Below are 21,829 nucleotides of genomic sequence, written 5' to 3'. Positions count from 1 at the left end.
AGAATATCTTCAAGCTGCATGTCTGACACGAAACTAGTTTAAAGCATACGCAGGGATCAGACTCGACAGTGGAAAACAAACAGTCCAATTAGAAAATGGGCAAAAGGCACGGACATTTCACCAAAGAGGACAGATGTTCGTGTCATTAACTACCAGGGAGATGCAAATTACTGCCCAGGAGGAACCACCATTCACCCGTCACCGTGGCTAAATAAACCGCAGAGGCCACACCAGCCCCGCCGGCGAGGGTGTGGAGCCACCGGCAGGCCACGCAGGTGCTGCAGGGAGTGGCCTGGTCACCTGGAACAGTGAACATGCATCTACCCTTCGAGCTGGGATTCAGTGCAGAGCAGGGAAGACTGGTGTCCTCACAAAAGCCTGAATGTGAGCTCATGGTATTAGTAATTGCCCAAAGCAGGACCCAGCACCTAATCCAGCGGTTGGTGCGACAGTCGAGGGGCATCCCTGCAGTGGACCGAGACCGCACACAGAACCTGCTCCTCCAGGAGGTGGCACCAACTGCCCCATGCGCTCAGCAACCGGGGGCGGGGGGCTGGGAGAATTATGCTGTGTGAAAAAGGCCAGTCCCCAAGGTCACACACTGTGCAATTCCACTGACTCAACATGGTTGAAATGATAATATTAGAAAACTGAGCAGATCACGGCCTGCCTGGTCCCTGCTCTGCCATCCTTCCCTAGCCTCAGGGTCTCCCTTCCTGCAACAGGCTGACCCTTGCCAGCCCGGCCAGGGCCTTCCCCCAAGGGTGCTCCCTACAGGCCCTCACCTGAACCCCTGACTGCCAGCACCTGCCTCCCGTGCCTCGGCCCCCACAGCCCCGGCCTGCTGGTGGAGGACACGCTTCTCTCTGCCATTCAACACAGAACCCCCTGTTCCCAGCTCCAGTCCAGGCTGCAGTGAGCAGGAGCCCATCCAGTGCTCACTCAAAGACGGATGATGCAGACAGTGGATGCTGAGTCCAGCCCATTTCTAGGCCTCACAGGATGTTCTGGAACAGAACTTGGCGATTTCTGAACTCTGAACTGGTGCATGTGGGCGTCCAAGATGGTTTTCCTTCCCTCCCGTCTGCTCCCTCACTCATTCACAGACCCACTCGCCAGGGGTCTGTTGGGTAATGGGTGGGAGCTTCCTGGGGACACAGGTGGGGAGGGCAGGACAAGGCCCTGCCTCCAGGCAGAGTCAGGACAGGACAGGGGACTCTGCCTACGCAGCCAGAGGGGGACCTGTTCCCTCCTCCTTCCCAGGCTCCGGTTGGTTTGCAAGCCTCCTAGTTCCCAGAAGAGGGCAGAGGAAGCACTCCTGTAGGAGCCAACAGAAGGCTGCACAAAGTTCAGGAAGCAGAGCTGCCCCAGGTCCCTTGTCCAAGGGGAGCACCACCCGCCTCCACATTCTCCCTTCTTCTGAGTGGCTCCAATGAGGAAAACTGAGTTTGTTTTCAGTTTCATGGGTTTCTGGTCTTGCTTTTATCATTTCCTCCCTCCTGCTTGCCTCTTCTTTCCTTAGTTTCTTAAGGTAAAAGCTTGGATAACTGTCTGTAAACGTTTCCCATGTTAGCATTTCATGCTTAGGTTTCTGGAGGTGCTGACTCCCTTGATTCCTAAGAATTTAGAGACGTGCGTGTATTGTATACATTATCTCCCAAGTATTTCCTACATTCTTCCGCTGCCTCCTCTTTGACCAGCACATCATTTACAGCAGTGTGCTTTGATTTTCAAGTATTTGGGAAATTTTGTTTCTTTGGTTATTGATTTCTAGTTCAATTGCAGTCTAGTCAGAACATATATTTCTTGTGATTTCAACTGTTTTAAATTTGTTGGGCTTTTATTTTCATACATAGTATAGTCTACCTCAGGAACACCTTGTATGCCCATGAGCCATGTCCCTTGGTGGCCAGGTATACTGTCCTGCAAGGCCACTGCCCTGTCGGTCACTGAGAGGGGACCTGGATCTCCAACTACAGCTGTGACCGTGCCCCCGCTTGTCCTACCAGGTTTTGTTCTATGTTTTGAGGCTCCGTCAAGCAGTGTATGTACATTTGGGGCAGACGACGTGAGGCTCTGTTAAGCAGTGTATGTACATTTGGGCCGGACGTGTCTTCCTAGAGAACTGACCGTCTCATATTCATGCAACATCCCTCTAACCCTGGTTGCCACCTCGTCCAGAAGCCTGCTTCATCTCACATTAGTGCAGCCACCACAGGCTGGTCTTGATCAGTGTTCACATGACGTATCTTTCAGCCAGCCTGCCAGGAGCTTTATATATTCCACGTTGGTGTCTTGCTGGCTGCACATAGACTGATCGTGCTTTTCTCTCTACTCTGATCGTCTCTTACTTTGAATCAATCTGTTCCCAGAATTTACTTTTTATGTTTAGGTGTAATAACTGTCGACTCTCATGTCTGTGGACTCTCATGTCTGTGTATGTGTATTACACATGTGTGTTGCGTACTTCTGAAATAATTTTAGATCCATGAGTAGCTGCAAAAATAATACAGAGTTTCCATGGCCCATTCACCCAGCTTCTGTCTGATATAACTGCAGTACATTATCAAAACCAGTAATGGACCTTGGTCAGACATTAGTAACTAAACAGCATGGGCTCCTACACACCTTTGTTGGTGTGTGGCTCTCTGAAATCTTGTCACACATACAGATTTCCCTAACTGCCCACATGAGCAGGGTCATGTGGAGAGTCCAGTGGGCAGTTTGCAACCACTTACTCTCCTCAGTCCCAGCCCTGGGAAAGCCCAGTCTGCTCTACATTGCTACAACTTTATCATCTCCAGAACTTCCTGGAAATCCAACCAGGCCAAGGCACTCAGCATAACGATGCTGCTTCAGGTAACGGAGGCCCGTTGGTCATGGTGACTGGGCGGCACCCACTGCACACTGCACACGACTGTGTGTCCAGCTCCCCCAGGAAGGACATCGGGTGGACTCCAGCTTAGGTGGATCACAAATAAAGCAGCACATGCTTGTCGTCACACGAACACAAGGTTGCATTTTTCTGTGATAGATACCCAGGGCTGTGATTGCTGAACGGTACAGTAAGTGTACATTTAACTTCGGCCCAGAGAATTCCATGGACTGTATAGTCCACGGGGTCGCAAAGAGTCAGACACGACTGAGTGACTTTCACTTCTTTTCACTTTGTAGGAAGCCGGCAAACTGTTTTCCATCCCCACCCCGCCTGCCCCGAGGGTGAGACAGATCTGGTTCTGGGCGACCGTGCCAGCACTTGGGGGTGTCAGCGTGTTACTTTGGCCATCTGCAGAGACGGTGGTGATGTCTCCTTGTGGCTGACTCTGTTTGCTCCTAGATACCCGCTCAGGTGCATGCCTCTTACCTCACCAGCCTGCTGGGAGAAGTGCCTGCCGGTCTGCTGTCTGTCCTGTAACTGCACTGTCCTCCTTTCCTTCTGTGGAGGCTAAAAGAGCTGCTCCGATGGCCCAGGACACTGCCCTTCACTGGACGTGATTGACGACGATCGTCTCTGATGCTTTGCTTTGTCTTTTCATATCTTAACAGGATATTCCAGGCAGCAAACACTTCTAACTGTGATGAAGCACAAATTCTCAATTTTATCTTTTATGACTTTTAATACTTTTATATTTTATGAATGAGTGCTTTTCTCTTGTATTTTCTTCTAAATAGGTTATAGTTTTAGATTTTGCATTTAGAGATTTGATCCATTTTGAGTTAATTTTATGTAAGATGTGAAGTTTGCCAAGGTTTTTTTTTTTCTTTGTTTTATGCATCATTCGTTTGCTTCTACACCACTTTTTGAAAAGACCGTCCTTTCTGTAATAAACTGCTTTATTATCTTTGTCAAAATCAGTTGTCCACATGTGTGTGGTGTATTCTGGGCCATATCCTGTTTATGCAAATGCCGACCTACCCACCAGCACCACCGTGTCTGGATAACTGTAGCATTATGGCGACTTAAAGTTACTCCAATTTCAATCTTTTTCAAAACTTTCTTGGTTCCACGAGTTCATTAGTGTTTTCACAAATTTAAAAATCGTCTTGCGTCCATCTACACACATCCCACTGGGTATCTGACCAGAGAGGCATCACACCCTCAGACCCCCTGGGAGGCCCGAGCTCGTTGAGAGTCCCTGCTGTGAACATGGAGGGCTCTGCCTCAGGTCTTTGATTCCTCTGGTCAGTATTTTCTAGTTTTCAGCATACAAATCCTGTGTGTATTTTTAAGACATATAGCAAGTATCTAACTTTTTGGAGTTCTTGTAAATGGTGCATCTTGAACTCTGGTTTCTGATTGTTCACTGGTGGTCTATAGAATAGAACTGACTTCTGTATGTAGGTCCTGCATTCTTAACAAGTGAACTTGCTCATTACCATTAGTTTCCAGAGTTTTTTTGGTAGCATAATGGAATTTACAAGATAGACAACAGTGTTACTTACAAACAGGGACTGTTTCTTCCTTTCCGATCTGTATGCCTTTTCTTTTCTTGTCACGTTGAATGGGCTAGAACTTGCGTCCTCTGTTCACAGGTGTGGTAAGAGCAGACATCCTGTCTTCGTGATTTTAGGGGAAGCACCAGTCTTTCACCACTAACTCTGAAGTGAGTTGGTATTGATAGTCGTTTCTTACTCCAGCACTCCAGAACCCAAACTTCTTCAGATCTTTTATATTGACTCAGTGGGCAAAATCTGTTTATAACCAGTAGTATATAGTAACAATGGCACCCCACTCCAGTACTCTTGCCTGGAAAATCCCACGGACGGAGGAGCTTGGTGGGGTGCCATCCATGGGATTGTGAAGAGTCAGACACAACTTCAGTTTCACTTTTCACTTTCATGCATTGGAGAAGGAAATGGCAACCCGCTCCAGTGTTCTTGCCTGGAGAATCCCAGGGACGGTGGAGCCTGGTGGGCTGCAGTCTATGGAGTCGCACAGAGTCGGACACGACTGAAGCAACGCAGCAGCAGCAGCAGCAGCAGTATATAGTGAAATTCTGAAGAAACAAACTTTCCAGTTCTTCTTTTTTAGAAGAATATTTGAAGCAGAAGAATCCTAGCACCGCAACGCCATCCTCAGGCGACGTGCAGCAGCAACAGCAGAAGCAGCAGCCAGTGTGCCCCATCCTCACACGTCCAAACACGGGGCCAGTCCGGCCCTGTCTCACGTACGAGCCCCACGAAACGGGGTGGCCACAAACTGGTCCAGGGTTCAGGCTCCACACCACCAGCCTGGGGCCCTACTGATGCTCATCAGACATAAACCGAGTCCGTTTCAGATATGAGGGGAAGAGGTCGAGTCGCAAAGTGGGGGGTGAATTCTGAGTCCTGAGGCATGCTCTGGGGGTGGAGGGTCGGAGATTTGGATGTTAAAGCAAAGGCCGTTCACGGCAGCCCACAGTCCCCAATAGGGGAATTCCCACCCAGAGAGGGAGCTGCCAGAGTCCCGCCTGCCAGGCGCCAGCTGAGGCTGCGTGGGTGCTGTGAGCGCTTGGTGCTCTGCCGGTCCACTGAGCTATGCTCCGTCTCGGGCTGCGCGCAGAGCCTCAGCTGTACTGGGGAGACTGTGGAGGGACCTGGGTGGGGGTGGGCGCAGATCTGATTTATCCTGTTTAACAGCTCACTGCCCCGTCAAGCTGCTCGAGGCCGGGATAGCACAGACCCACAGAGCTTCTTGGCTGCTCTCTGTCCCTGGAGGCTCACAGCGCAGAGCTCATCCTTGAGGCCGCAGAGGAGGGAGGTTTCTGCAGGAAAATGTTCTTTCTGGTCTCAGTTAACGTTAGAAAGATGTTCAGGCCAACACAACCTGACTGCACACAGTCTGCCAGCTCATCACTCAAGTGTCTAGAAAGACAAAGGCACCGCATGCTCACCGCTGTCCCTGCTTTAGAGGCCATGGAGCAGGGTCTCTCCTCTTCTAGGAAGGTGTGGACCTCACCCACAATGCCTACACTCCTGTCCCACATCTGGGGAAGTGCCCAGGGTCCAGGGTGTCACCTACATCAGGCCTCATGGCTCACACACGTTCAAATCACATCAGATGCTGATCACATCTGCCCCGGGGAGAGCAGACTCCCTGGGCCCTGCTCTGGTCCTGTGGCGAGGCCCGCATGTGGACTTGGCTCTCCTGAGGCCATGGCTGTAGGAGCCCAGAGTCCCCGTGTGCCTGGCACTGTACACAGCAGGTGCTTGTTCTGTCCCCACACTTTACCTGCCCCCCAACTCTCTGGCCACAGCTGGAGGCCGACCACGGCAGGGTCTTCAGTCTAACGCTCAGTGTCCAGCTGGAGCCTGAGCTGGGGATGCAGAATCAGGAGGCAGCCACTGCCTTCGAGGGATCAGTCTAGGGAAAAACGGCCTGCAGGCTGGACAGCTGGCTGTCCCAAAGGCTGAGTCCATGTTTGGTCCCCATCCCGCCCCTCGGCTATCCGTTCCAGTCGGTCAGAGAGCAGAAAGGACCTCTTCTGGAACGATGAGCAGGCGGGTTGTCGTGGGCTCTGGGCCAGGAGATGTGAGGGTCGAGAAGCTGGGGCAGGTTCCCATGTTCTTCTGCACTGGGGGGCCTGGGGGGGCCTGGGCGGCCTCCCTCCTATCTGTACCCTGGACAGGGCTGTCTGAGACCCCGGAGCCAGGGGTGGGCAGGCTGAGCTTTAGCTGGGAGAAGTAGCCGATGAGGGCAGGAGCATGCAAAGCCCAGGCTGTGCGTCTGCTGGACTTGGTGCTCCGCAGGCCTGGGTCCACCCTCAGCTTGAGTTTTCTGATGTCCTATGACCTGGCTCAGCACATCAGATGGAGGCTGGTGGGAGAGGACTGGACGGGGGTTGGGGGGAAGGGGACAGAGCCATGCTTATTGACCCCACCGTCCAGCAACAGGTCCCTGCACGTGTGTGTGTGTGTGTCCACCCAGGACCTCCCAAACAGTTGGGCGCAGAGCACAGCACCTAGAGGGGCAGCCAAGGTGGAGCCCTTGGAGCCTCAGAGGGGTGCACAGCCAAGGTCACCCAGGCCGCCGGGTCCTGGCTGGGGAGCAAGTACTGCCATGGGCTGGCCACATGTGTGCTGCAAGCCAGCAGTTCCAGCCTCTGCTCAGCTAGAGACTCTGAGTCAAAGAAGAGCGAACCGGTTGTAACACGGGACAACTACCGATTGCGATGCTGCACCTCGGCGAGGTCCTCTCCTGGGACAGACGGGGACTCACTGTGGGGACTCACTGTGGGGAGCTGGGTCACAGGATCAACACATCAAACAATCAAACGAACACTAACCAGCGATACCTAAAGCTGATATCGTGTTTACTGTGTGCCAGGCAGAGTCCTTCCGCAGCCCCACCGGGAGGGGCCCCTCCCTCCATTTCACAAACCGGCTAAGAGGGCGTGGCTGGGGGCAGGGGGCCAGGATGAGCTGGGCAGTGAAGAACTGGGACTCAGCCCCCAGGCAGGTGCACAGGGACAGGAGAAGACGTCCTCAGGACTTTGGGGGCATCTATGCAAACAAGGAAAGCCCTGGTCTGGAGCTTGTGCCCTGGGGCACAGAGCTCTTAATTCCAGCTTTCATTACAAGGCAGGGACACTGATGGTCATTTATATCAATAAGAATGTGGGAATCGGGGAATCATTTTAGATAAACATAACAAAAGAAAGGACGTAGCTCTGTTAGTGTGAAAAGCAAAGGAGGCCAAGGTCAGCTGAGCTCTTGAGATTTTTAAGGAGAATGAAACCCAACAGTTATGAAGGAAAAAGCTGGGTGCAGGGCAGGCTGGTCGACATCACAAGGTGAGACCAAGGCATGGCCTCATTCCTGAGAGGAACAGCCTCCTCCACTTAGGAACCAGGGGCTCAAAGAGAGCCCCTGACCCCTCCCCAGGGTTGCTCTCTGGGCAGAAGGTGGGCTTACCAGCCCATGACTTGCCCGGAAAGCATCCCCAGAACCCTGTCTCCTCTCCAGGCTCTGAGGAGGTGGAGCATGTCCTGGGGGGCCTGCCTCCCCACTAGTCACACAAGGAGGTCGGCCTCCCTGGGCTGCCGGATCCCGTCAGGACCCTGGGGAGCAGGCAGGGAGGGTGGGAGCAAACCTCGCTTCCTCGGAGCAGGGAGCCCGCAGGCCCTGCTGAGAGGCAGGGGTCCCTGGGGGAGAAGGAGGGACCAGAAATGTGAGGACTCGGCCCCCACCCACCCCCTGCCCTGGGAGCTGGGCCCTCTCCTGGGTGAGGGAGCCTTAGGTGCTAACTGGGATCCCCCGATCGAAAGGGTAGCTTTCGTTTCCTAAAAAGACCCAGGGTCACCCAGGCTTCAGATGAGAGCTGTGCATGGGCAGAATCGCCAACTGTGAGTCCCTGCCCCCAACACTGATGGTTCGGCTGGGATTAATCCCAACTTTAATCCTCGGATGCCCGTTAATCCTGCATCTCTGCACAGCCCACATGGTCCTTTCCCTGCAACGGCCGGCTTGTTCTCCTCTGAGCTGAGCGGGGGACGCAATGGCAGGTGCGTGTGCTGGGAGGGGGGCTCTGTTCCGGCCTCCCAAACACAAAGGCAGATCTGTAAAGCCAAGTCCGCACACGGCATGGGCAACCCCAGAGAGCCCCCGACACGGGGTGCACTGCTGGGAGGAAGTGGGTCACACAACTTCGGGAGACAAGGGCCCCTGAGCAGCAGGACCTGAGGCTGAACAGCAGGGAGGGAGGGACTCACAGTGCTGCCCGAGCAGACCCCCATCCACCTGGGTGCTGACAGGACGCAGCCCCCTGGTTCTGGCATCGCTCACCCATTTCCTCAGCTCTCGGCCGGGTCCGTGTGTCTGGGGGCTGCACTCGGGGAACAGGCAGGGGATGAGGACGGGGTGATGTTCTGGGCCCAGGTGGTCAGCTGGCCAGGCTTCTGGAGGCAGCCCCATGGACACGGCCAGGGGACAGGGCCTGGCCCCCTCCCTCACCACCAGGGCTCAGGCAGAGAGTCCCCGAACCCATGGCATTGCCCACAGGCCCCAGGACACTGCCCCGGAGGCTGTGTGGTGTTTAAACCTCAAAAAGTGGAAGAAACATGTTTCTCAGTCACCAGAACCCTATTGTAACAAGAGTGAATCCTTTTAAAACCAAGTACAAAGAGCGGAATCAAAAGTCCAACCGCAGGGCAGGGCACTACCCCTGCTGAGGTGCGAGCGTGGCAGGGTGGCTGTGGGTGGCCCCTCGCGTGGGGACACAGGACTGGGGGCTTGGAAAGCCCTGCCTCAGAGCAGCACTGAGCCCCTCCCCGGGGGTCGCTGTGTGCGTACCCTGAGCAGTCCCCAGGGACATACAGGACCTTCTGCATACATCTCTCAGACAGCATGTGCCCTCCTGGCTTGAGGTTAAAAGCAGGGTGGTTTAAAGGCTATAGAACATGCAAGCCTCAAATCACAGCTGGATTTCAGACCCGCCAGCCCTGGAGAAATGGAAACCCACTCCAGTACTCTTGCCTGGAGAATCCCATGGACAGAGGAGCCTGGCAGGCTACAGTCCAGGGGGTCGCAAGTGTCGGACACAACTTAGCGACTAAACCACCACCACCAACCCAGACAAGGAACAGCTCTGCCTCAGGGCTCAGCCCCAGCGCCCAGCGAGCACTGTGGGGGCACCCCCATCCCCAAGGGCCCTGCCGGGGTCTGAGTGCTGAATGCTCTGTGGCTCCTCCTGCTGAATGGGGCTCCAGGCCCCGAGAGTGGCCACAGGAGGTTGACCCTGCTGTCCCTGGGCAGCGGCCTCCTGCTTGGGGTGAGGACCGTGCTCGTCCGCATGGGGACGTGGCCCTGCCAGGCTGCCCTTCTGACCCACCCACTCCTGGAACGTTGCTCGGCGTGTGCCACCCTGGTCCCTGACACCTGCAAGCTTGTGGAAACTGGGCCCTGGGCTGTTTCTGAGCTGCAGCTACAGCCTGGCCTCCAGGCTTGCAGGCTGAGCCCCTCAGTGCCTTCTGGGCTGCATGCCCATAGGGGCCATCCCCGGACAAGACCCTTCCAAGCCATCACACATCTCTGAACCTTTTAGCCCACTGCCTCGGTGCAGACATCAGCGTATGGTCTGGATGCCTGGTGGACCCATGCCTGTTACTGAGCAGTGTGTCTGCTCCTGCTGACCAAAACACCACCGTTCCTACAGGCCCATCTCTCCCAGGCCTGCCTGCCCCTCTGCTCCCGCCACAGGTTCACACTCCGCCTGGCAGTGCGCTTCCACACAGGCTTCATTCCCTTTCCTCTCCTGCCTTCTTCTGGATCATTCTGAACAATACCCCCAGCCCACACCTTGGGCTGAGGGAAGTGAGCCCAGCCTCGGCCCTGCCGCTGGTCCCCCTGGCCCTGGCTCCTGATCGGGTTCCCAGGGTCACCCTCTGCTGCCTGGGCTCGGCCTGGACGGCGGGCCGGCCGCCCTCCTCTACAGGGTCTCCTCTGGCTCTACACTGTGGCAGCGGGGTCTCTATGCAGGAAGGGCACAGAGGGAGCAGATCCCAAGTCACTCCAGGGTGAGAAGGACCCCGCTGCCAGGTCACACTCGGGAGCAGGACACACGCAGGTGCAGGACACATTCGGGGAGCAGGACACACTCGAAAGCAGGACACATGCGGCAGCAGGACACACTCGGTAGCAGGACACACATGGGAGCAGGACACACACGTGAACAGGACACACACGGGGAGCAGGACGCACATGGGAGCAGGACACACACGTGAACAGGACACACACGGGGAGCAGGACGCACATGGGAGCAGGACGCACATGGGAGCAGGACACACACGGGGAGCAGGACGCACACGGGAGCAGGACACACACGTGAACAGGACACACACGGGGAGCAGGATGCACATGGGAGCAGGACACACACGGGGAGCAGGACGCACACGGGAGCAGGACACACACGTGAACAGGACACACACGGGGAGCAGGACACATAGGGGGAGGAGGACACAGTCAGGGGCAGGACACACACCTAAACAGGACACACACGGGGAGCCAGACACATGCAGGAGCAGGACACACACCTGAACTGGACACACACGGGGAGCAGGACGCACATGGGAGCAGGACACACTCGGGAGCAGGACACACGCGGGAGCAGGACACACACCTGAACTGGACACACACGGGGAGCAGGACGCACATGGGAGCAGGACACACTCGGGAGCAGGACACACGCGGGATCAGGACATACACGTGAACAGAACATACGCAGGAGCAGGACACATGAAGTTGCAGGACACACTTGGGAGCAGGACACACGCAGGAGCAGGACACACGTGGGAGCAGGACACATGCGGGGAACATGACACATGCGGGAGAAGGACATACACGTGAACAGAACACACACAGGGAGCAGGACACACAGGGAGCAGGACATACGCGGGGAGCAGGACACAGTCAGGAGCAGGACACACATGTGAACAGGACACACAGGGGGAGAAGGACACACGCGGGAGCAGGACACACACGTGAACAGGACACACACGGGGAGCAGGACGCACATGGGAGCAGGACACACACGTGAACAGGACACACACGGGGAGCAGGACGCACATGGGAGCAGGACACACTCGGGAGCAGGACACACGCCTGAACTGGACACACACAGGGAGCAGGACACACGCGGGAGCAGGACACACGTGGGGAACATGACACACGAGGGAGCAGGACATACACGTGAATAGGACACACACGGGGAGCAGGACACACACGGGGAGCGGAACACACGCGGTGGGGAACTGGACACACACGGGAGGTTCCTGCAGCTGGGCTCTGCATCTGACCCGCAGGGTCCTCAGCTGGGTTCACGAGTACATTGGCTCGGCTGTGACCCACCTGGCCGTGGCTGCCAGCAATGCCAAGTCTGCCCTTCAGCACCCTTGGCTCTCATACTCACGTGGGCACCAATGTCCCCTGAAAGGCTCCGTGGATCACAGACACAGCTTGGTGTTCCTCACTCAGGTGGTAGGCGGGGGGAGATGAGACTCTGCCTTTCCAGGTTCTCAGGGGGTGTCCAGGGTCCAGGAACCTCCCAGAAAAGCACTGGTGGGCACCATCCACTAGAATAGTGTGGTCATGCTCCGAAGAAGGACCTGGTCCTTACTGCGGGACTGCCTGGCACACCAGCTTTGCCCCTGCCCATCCTCAGACCCTGACTTCTGAAGCCCCCCTTGCCAGAGTGAAGATGGCTCTTCAGAGGCTCCACCCCGGCGTGCGGGGCCCCATACCTTCCCAAGGCTGCCAGGCTAGCACACGCCTTAAAGGCTGTGCATTTCTGTAACCCCTCCTATTGAGCGGGGGCCTCCCTGAGACCAGGACACAGATGGGCGGCCCGGGGTGCATGCAGAAGGCGACCTGACTCCTTAAGCGGCCCTTTCAGTCCCTGATGAGGCCAGACTGAAAGTAATGAGTGGTCGTCAGAGACCAGACCAGGCCAGAGTGAAGGATGAGGGTGAGGCACTGGCTGTCAGGAGCACACGAGGGGCGCCGCAGACAGAGATGGGTCCTTGGCTTAGGGGAGCTCCCTCTGAGATTGTGTGATTTCTGCAGAAACAATCTTCTCTTCCACTGGTAAACAAGGGACAGCCAACGCCCCTAACACCAGCCCAACTGCAGGTTTTACCCCCGAGTCTCGTTTCCCCTAGAGCCAATTACGGGGTGCAACTTACACTCTCATTAACATGAACACACATGAACTTGCTCCCCACATGATGACCCAGCCCCATCCTCCCAGTTGCTGGGAGGTAGGTCGGGTGGGACAGGAAAAGGAGACAGTGTTGAAACTGCACTGAAATTCTGGGCACTCTCCCAGGCACAATGGAAGCGTTAGAATCATTAACACACACAAAGAAGATGAAATTTCCTGCTCTGTAAAAAATTTCTTTTCTTCAAGATTGCAAAAGGATAAGAACCCTTTAGAAAGAGTTCACGAGACTCATTGAAAGGTTGCAGCCGAAAGGGACTAGGTATCACCCTGGCCGCCTCACATTTCTGCAAGGAGAGAAAATCTTATTTTGTTATCAAGGGTGCAGCTATTGTTTTACATCTCACCATGGAAGAATTTATCACTGAAAGTGTCCACATTCACTTCAGTGGACTTGGCTATAGACTCATGTTTCCTGGAAAGCCAGTTAAGATACAAATTTTAAATATTTTATTTCTGAAAAGCAAAATCATTTTCTCCAGGAGAACACACTCAAATCAAATACCATACAACCTGACTTCTGGGAAAGCATTTCTGGAAACATCTTTCCCCCAAATCCAAACAAGAATGTAAAACTGTCTAAACGTGCCAGCAGTCAGCCCACTACACAGACACAGCAAACGTTCTGTGCTCCACTCACTACCCGCAAAACACCTTCAGCAGACATCCTCGGCTAAGGAATGCTTCGATTCACTCACAGGACAGGTAAAAAAATGACATTTTGTTATCTGTAAACCACAGAACTCAAGCATGTTTTACACACACTTGCAAAGTACTGGACCTGCCCCCCCCACCCCCCACTTCCTTACGAGGAATTGTACTCACTGGCCTCCCAGGGATGACAGGGGGTCATTTCTCATCTAAGCATCAGGCTCCAGAAGTGCATGTGCTCCACATGCTGCAACACACACGCACAGACTTTATTCTGACGTGTGCTTTGCACTCACGTGGGTGCCGGCAGCTCACCTGGTCACTACAGGCTGGGTGGATGCCTCCCAGCAAAGATGCTGGTCCACGGAGGGTGTGGATCCCTGGGCCCTAGGGACAACCAGCCTCTCGGGGTGGGGGTTGTATTCCCACATGTGCCCCAGGAGCACAGACAACTGAAAAAATGACCCATGAAATCCGTACATCACGGCTCACTAAGGTGGCATGTTAACAGTGACCCTGACTCTCAGAGAGGGGCCCTGCTGTCAGACGAGGGGAACATCCCAAACTCTCGGCGAGGACCCTGAGCTCCCACTCCGTCAGCACCCAGCATGGCCCACTGGATGGCCCTGGATGCCACTGTCTGGGCTCCGTGTGGCCTTGGCCAGGCCCACAGCCCCTTACCTCAGAACAAAGCCACACTGTGCGGTCGGCAGGGCCGGATGGACGTGGCTCTGGGACAGATGGTCACTCTCCCCGTTTAGAGAAGATAAAAAGGCTAAAGGAGAAACATCAGAGTGGGGTTTTGTTCTAAACCAGAGGAGGCTACGGCTCCCATTGGTCTCAGGTTGGAGACCTCGTGACATGGGATCAGGCACATGTGACCTACTTTTTGCCCGCTCCCCTCGTTCCGCAGGAGGGTGCGCCTGGCGGATGGGCTGTCATTCCAATGACTCCGTCCCCCGACAGGGGCCACCGCACAGACTGCCGTGCCTGCAGGACATCGCGTGGCCGCTCACCCTGGAAAGGAGGGGGGCAGAGGCCTCAGGCCCCCGTCAATTGAAATGCAGCGCTGCAGACCCAGGCAGCCTCCTCTCAGCTGTGGCTGCGCTCGGGCTGGGTCCCTCCAGGACCGTCCAGAATGTATGGCCCGCGAATCCTCTTCTCTCCCCTGTTTCCTCTCTGTGGTCAGGAGCTTCCAGATGCTGCCCCAGGAGTCAGTTGCACAGGAGCTGAGCCTCGACTGAGCCCCGTGCTGCCCAAGAGGAGCGAGCCTGACAGTGGGCCTCTCACCTGGGCAGTGAGATGAATGGAATGACCCAGACCTTGAGACTACGTAGAGGATGCAGCTGGTCCCTCATCAGAGCGGGCGCCTGCCACCATGCACGGGAAGTGACTTATTACCTCTCTCTCTCGACAGCTCACCCCAAATCAGGTGCAGATAAATGAAAAGACCAAGCCCCTAACCAACTGGCTGTGGGGAACTTCACCCAGAAGACTCGCTGGCTGGGAGGATGGGCCTCACCCTGCCAGGTGCTGTCAGGCCCTGTAGGGAGAGCCCACAGGGCATGGAGGCGCCTCCTGAGAGAGCCCGCAGGGTGCTGGAGCACTGTGCAATGCCAGCAGAGGTGCACCCACAGGTGGTAGCATGCCAGTTTGCTGCCAAATCAGCCTGATTGTTCGTTACAGGAAAAAATGGAAAATGTGTGTAATGCAAACCACCAGTAACATCATCCCCAGAAAGACCACTGAAGAGAGTGGGGTGTTCTGAAGTCGACCTACTCAGACATCTTTCCAGTAGGCATGTATCATTATATTTTTAACAAAAATAGGACCAAGCCACCCATGATTGTTCTTTTTCCCCACTTAACATTATACATGAAATATTTTTCTATGTTGCTGTATGTAAATCTGCACAGTAGTCAAATTTCCTATGGTATCAAACTGTAAGCATAAGATTTTGTACATGTAATTTTATGCATTTTCATGCATAAGGATATAGTCAGCTGCAAGGACTCTATGCTCTGCGTCCCTGAATCATTATCTTAAACAATGCTTTCATAGTACTCCTTGGGCGGACCTGTCTCTGTCATCTTTTATCAACTTGGAATGTTTCTTTATAGAAGGAAGGTTAAAGGACACGTGCTTGAGGCTCTGGTGTGGGTGACAAACGGGTCTACCAGCAGCACTCCCAAGATGAAGGGCCTTCCCTGTGCTTCGGCCCACCCTGGGGAGCCTGTTAGCGGTGCCATTGAGCTCTGAGACCTGGGGATGCCAGTGCCAGAGGCTGAGCAGAGGTGGAGGAGACTAGGAGCCCTGTGGTGTGCCGTTCGTTGTTGGCTCACCCAGTGCCGGCAGCTCTGTGAGGGGCAGACAGAGCAGTCCTGTCACTCGGTTCGCTCGCGGTCAGAGGGCACGGGCCACCGAGGGCCCCTCTTGGTCACTGGGAAGGCATGGAGAGGACTGGGCACTGGCTTTTGGGTCTGGAGGGAGTGCAAGGTGAGCGAGTGGCCACAGTGAGGCTTGCAGGGTCGGGGGTCACAGCAAGTGGAGGAGCTGCCAAGGAGCTTGCCTGCCTTTGTGCAGGGGGCAGGGGCTGGCCGGTGCTGAGTCTTTGAAGATGTGACATGGAAACGAACAGTGAGCAGAGGGCATGAAGAACCAGAGTTGAACAGGAGGTGAGGGCTGGGGGACACAAAGGAGGCCAGAGGCCCAGCCAGGATGTCGGGGAGCTGGGGATGGTGGCACCCAGGGCGTGCGGCTGGATGCAGCTGGGCAGACATGGTCAGGACAGGATGGCCCTGCCAGCTGTGCCTGCCTTGCCCATGGGAGTAGCTGGCAAACATTGGGGGAGGCAGAGAGGCCAGTGGGGGCCCCTTGATTCTTGCAGTTGCCAAGCTGCAGCCCGGCCTGGGGGTGCTCCTGGTCTGTCCTCCACGTGGTCCCCAAGAACCCTGGTCAGATGGTCGGTTTACATAAGCAGCCTTGCTCCTGACCACAGCCCGGGATGTGCCAGCCATGTGGAAGGAGCCTTCCATTCAGCTCCTGTCCAGACCCAGAGCTGCCTCCCAGTAATTGGTCCCTGACTCTCCTGCAAACAGGTATCTGGAGGCTGAAATGTTTACACCTTCCTTGGTACAAAGCAAAGATCAAAACAACTCTGTGCAGGCACCACAGAATTAAACATGCTGAGCTGCAAGTAAAAAAGCAAAACAAACCCAGGCAGACAAGATCTGGGCAGCAGGAGAGAAGCTGGAGGGGACAACAATGAAGGAAAATTTCAGAAAGTCAGGCCCAAGTTTTGCGACATTTTAAAGACACAGGTGTTTTTCTGACTGGAGGCAGGCTGACTCGGAACCTATATGACGTGTTATGTCATGAATTTGGGTTAACAAATCACAGCTGAAAACAGGTCCTCAGTGGCCGCCTTGTGACCCTGGGTAGACCAGGTGCCCAGCCTGGAAATGTACTCTTCAGGCTTCAGCAATGCCTTTGCAAACTTAAGCACATGGGTGAATAAACCAGAACTGGCTCAGAGAGGACCACGCCTTACTGCTGAGCAAGAAACCTCAAAGGCTTTCCCTACAGGTGACACACTGAGGTCAGAGATGGTCAGTGCTGCAGGCCTGGGACCCGTGAGGCCCTGGGAGAACTCAGGCCTCAGGGTACAGGGTGGACGGCAAGGTGGCACACGGAACACACAGGCTCCAGCACACGAGCATACGGGCTCTTGTGTCCACCCCCACCCCCACGAGGCAGGATGGTCAGCAGGGCCAGGCCGCCTGCAGCGCGAGCACAGAGCCCTACATGCAGCTGGTGTCCCTCAGTGCCAGTAACAAAGCTGGCTCTTCAGACTCCCCACTTGGTGGGTGAGGCCACTGAAGCCCGGCAACGGGGCACACATAGGGGAAGGTGTCCCGCGTCTCAGAAATTCCAGGGAAGAAGCTATGGAGAACCCTGTCTGCCTCAGCCGAGACTGGCTTCTTCAAGCTCTGGGTCACCTGGATGCAACCCTTCAAGAGTCAGTGGGAATGCCGGTCCTGCCCGGTCACGTGCAGCACCTCGCTTCTCTGCTCAAGCTTCCTGCTCAGGGCGTGTGCTCTCTCCCTGGCACGGCCCCTGGCCGATGCCGCATCAGGGACTAGAGAGTGACACTAGCCTGGTACCACACACGCACACTCCCTGGTTCCAGGGGTGAGTCTGACTCTGTGTACTCCTGGTAACTGGACACACAGACACGCGCTGCGTCCTGGCCACTCACCTTCCCCCATAAGCAGGCTAGACGCGTCAGAGCAGATCCATAGACAGCGTGGGTTCACCCTCGGGACCTAGAGCATCAGAGCTGGTTCTGGCGACTCGAGGGAGGGCTGATGGGTCGTGGGGCCCCGCGACCTGGAACACAAGAACACGGGGTGCATGAGCTGACTGGTGAGCACCTCGTTTCGGACTGAGCCTCCACAGAACGGCAATGTTTCTTAAGACTTGGCTGTGAGACGCGTGGGATGTGATGAAGTGCCTGTGAGGGCTCATCCTGGGACCAGTCCTCTGCCCTGAAGGAGGCAGCTCCACAGACTGGGGGGCTTCCGTCTCATAGACGTGCAGGACGGAAGCAGAACTTGGCCACACTGTGCACACTTCTGAGACTATAAGTGAAACAGCCAACCGTCTACTTATTTAGCATATATATATACATACTGATTTTTTTTCTAAAATGATGAAATTATATATTAACTTAAGTACATTTCTGGTTTCCCACTTTTTACAGCTGGTATAATCATTTCATTGAGACCCTTCCCTCTCAGCAGGCAATCTGTCCATCTAGTCTTTCCCAGAGTGCACCATTTTCTCCTTGATCTAAGTTTCTTGATTTCTCACTTTTTGAATCCACATTTGTTGCACAAACAGGAAATTTCATACCCAGGCACAAGAACCCATGCTCATGACGTCATCCTCTTTGCTGCGTGTCAAGAACAAGAGTATGTTTAGATCTCCGCGCCCTCTTGTCAGATCTCTGCACCTTAGAAGGCTTCTTTACAACAGCGTCCACCCTTTGGAATTGTGAGGTCAGAGCACCAGAAACAATGAGAAGGCCATGTTAAACATCTCTGCCTTTCTCTGTGTCAATCTGGTAACCATTTTAGGTAATAAACAACATCACTGAGTCTGTTTCAAGCTCAAAGATTCTTATCTGCATAATGCCAAGGTTTGAAATGAAATAAATGAAAAAACGTGACATGTAAGGAAACGCCATGAAAGACGACATGGAATAAAACCTCGCTCTTTCACAGAGGCAGATGGTGTCCCTGCTGGCGCAGTAAAAGAATCCACGTGTTACTGACTGGAGGGTCAGAGAGGCCTGAAGCTCACGAGTGGGAACTCCTGAGGAAGCAGTGGAAGAATTCTCAGCAAGGAGCCAAAACAACCCCTGAGAAAGGAACAGGCTTTTCACATGGTGCTGGGAAAACTGATATCACACAAGCCAAAGAGTGAATTTGGAGCCTTACCTCACACCATATGCAGAAATTAACTGAAAATGGGTCAGAGAGCTAGGCTTAGGAGCTAAAACTGTAAACATCTTGAAAATACTGGAAGAAAAATCTTCATGATACTGGATTTGGAATGCTTTTGCGGATATGACACCAAAAAGCACAGACAGGAACAAACAAGTAGACGGACTGGACTTCATCAAAATTAAGCTCTTCTGTGCGTTAAAGGGCACAGACAGGAAAGCGAAAACACAATCCACACAACAGGAGAGAATATCCGCAAATCAGACCCCTGAGCAGGGTTAATACTCAGACTGCATGTGGAGCTTCCACAACTCAATAATAAAGAACCCAAAAATATACAAAGGATCTGAGGATATATTTCTCTAAGGAAGATACAGAAATGGCCAGTAAGCATGGGAAAAATAACTCAACATCATTGGGTATCAGAGAAATGTAAGTCAAAACCACAGTGAGGTACTTGAAGAGAAGCTGCTCAGTCATGTCTGACTCTTTACGACCCCATGGACTGTATCCTGCCAGGCTCCTCTGTCCATGGAATTTTCCAGGCAACAATACTGGAGTAAGTTGCCATTTTCTTCTCTGGGGATCTTCCCAATCCAGGGATTGAACCCGGGTCTCCTGCACTGCAGGCAGACTCTTTACCATATGAGTCACTTGGAAAAGCCCGTGAGCTACTTAGGGTGGCTGTAATAGCAACAACAGTAACAATAATGAAAATGATAATAAGAAAAAACAGAAAATAACAAATATCAGCAAGGACACGGAAAACTGGAGTCTTCATCTATTGCTGGTAGAAATATAAACTGGTGTGACCACTTGGGAAATCAGTCTGGCAGCTCCTCAAAGAGTAAAACCTAGAATTACCATATGACCTAGCAACCCCACTCTGAGGCTTGTACCCAAGGGAGTGAAGACGTATATCCGCACAAAACCTTGCACTTGGGCATTCACAGCAGTGCTGCTCAAGACAGTCAAAAAGTGGAAAGAACCCAACGTGCATCAACTGATGATGGTGGATCAACAAACAGTTGCCTATCCTTACAGCAGGACGTTACTCAGTTGCAAAAAGGTACTTGCGCTACAATGGGGATGAAGCCTGAAGACATAACACAAAGGGCAAGAAGCTAGATGCAGAAAGCCGTGTCTGTGATCCTATTTACAGTAAACATCCAGAACCAGGACAGAAAGTGACCCACGGTCCTAGGGCTGAGGAGAGAGGGCAGTGTGATGAGCGTGGGCTTCCTTTTGGGGCAATAAGAATGTTCTGGATTAGACAGTGGTGATGGCTGCACACCTTTGTGAGATGCTAAAAACAACTAAATGTACACTTGTAAAGTATGAATTGTATGGCATGTGAATTATACTCAATTAAAAAAACAAAGGTAATTAATAAATGCCAGCAATGTAAGAGGCCCCAGGTTCAATCCCTGGGTGGGGAAGATCCCCTGGAGAAGAGAATGGCAACCCACTCCAGTATTCTTGCCTGGAAAATCCCTTGGAAAGAGGGACTCGGGGAGCTACAGTTCATGGGGTCACAAAGGGAATGGAAGAGACCTTGTACTAAACATCACAGGGTTAACCTGCGTCTGCTGCTGCTGCTGCTGCTAAGTCGCTTCAGCCGTGTCCGACTCTGTGTGACCCTATAGACGGCAGCCCACCAGGCTCCCCCGTCCCTGGGATTCTCCAGGCAGGAACACTGGAGTGTGTTGCCATTTCCTTCTCCAGTGCATGAAAGTGAAAAGTAAAAGTGAAGTCGCTCAGTCGTGTCCAACTCTTAGCGACCCCATGGACTGCAGCCTACCAGGCTCCTCCGTCCATGGGATTTTCCAGGCAAGAGTGCTGGAGTGGGGTGCCGTGTCTACCCCACTCTTAAAGGAACTGCACTGGAATGACGCTCACAAACGGCACAGACACACAAGCACTGAGAAGTCAGGAGGAGAGAGGAGAACCGACAAAGAGCTGTCAGCGCACCCCTGCAAACTAGGACGTGGGTGAACACAAGGTAAATGAGGAGCAAAGCAAAGACAGGGAAACCGCAGCCTCTAACAGCGCTGAACAGGGGAGCCAGCTGTTCACCCTGCATTCCAGGAAGAGCAGGGCTGCGCAGAGTGGCTCCATGGGCCGGGGGTGCGTGTTGGGTGAGAGCAACTATGCCAATGAGAATGGTCTATGAGGAAGTTTCGGGGTCATGAGTGCCACGGTGGCCACCATCCAGCACTCCTGGACAACCAGAGGTTTCCTCTTGGGAGTGGGTGACTCTTCAGGGTAGAAATGCCAATGTGAATTTGGGAGTGTCACGGGGAAGAGAACGGGAGGAACACGAGATCCTGCGCCTCTCCCAGGGCTGCTGGTGCCCCAGCAGACAGGGCCCCCCTCGCTGCGAGCCACACAGAGCAGAAAGACTGTGACAGTGGTTTCTGATGAAAATGTAAGAAAGCCAGAAATTAATGAGCTGAAGGACATTCCATTTGAAATTGACATCCTCTGAGAACTCGTTTACTAGACACGTAGCTCCAACAAGGCATCACGTCTGGTAAGGGCACCAGGAGACCAGTAGTCCGGAAAGTGACGTGACAGACCCGTGTGCGTGGTGACCCACTTTCTTCAACATCAGCAGCACACTTCAGAGGGTGGGGGCACCGAGCTCCCTGCAGAGTGAGGTGTGATCGCTGGGGACAGTCTCAGAGCAAAGCCTCCATTGTTCTGTCTTCAAAACTTAACTGGTGCTGGGAAGGGGGCAACAGAGGAGATAACGTGGGGTCCGTGACCCCCTCCTCACCTCTACCGCCACCCCTCACTGCACAATCCACTCAGAGACAACAGGAGCGATGGTTTTCAGCATCTTGCTGAACAGACCGCCACAACAAATCAGTTTCAAAGGACCAGAGCCCGAGGACAGCTTGTGCCCTCACAAGCACAGTCCAGACAAAGCGGCCTGCTGAGCCGTAAATGACACACACACACACACAGGCAGACACAT

At 54.0% G+C, this 21,829-nt stretch overlaps 1 protein-coding gene across 17 annotated transcripts in view; it reads right to left on the bottom strand.

The window, feature by feature from the left end:
- PCBP3 (poly(rC) binding protein 3) overlaps window positions 1-21,829 on the bottom strand; it is a 238,106-nt gene that overhangs the window by 38,987 nt on the left and 177,290 nt on the right. For all 17 annotated transcript variants that reach the window (XM_069567246.1, XM_069567253.1, XM_069567307.1 and 14 more), the window contains one exon: window positions 17,601-17,731. In XM_069567246.1, coding sequence (XP_069423347.1) covers window positions 17,601-17,610 — 10 coding nt within the window. In that variant the 5' untranslated portion in view covers window positions 17,611-17,731. The remainder of the gene's footprint in view (window positions 1-17,600; window positions 17,732-21,829) is intronic.

This window comes from Ovis canadensis, chromosome 1 (assembly GCF_042477335.2).
Source record: "Ovis canadensis isolate MfBH-ARS-UI-01 breed Bighorn chromosome 1, ARS-UI_OviCan_v2, whole genome shotgun sequence".
Taxonomy (NCBI): Eukaryota; Metazoa; Chordata; class Mammalia; order Artiodactyla; family Bovidae; genus Ovis; species Ovis canadensis.
Note: the sequence above shows the minus strand (reverse complement) of the source record. Positions and strands in the feature narration are given on the sequence as shown.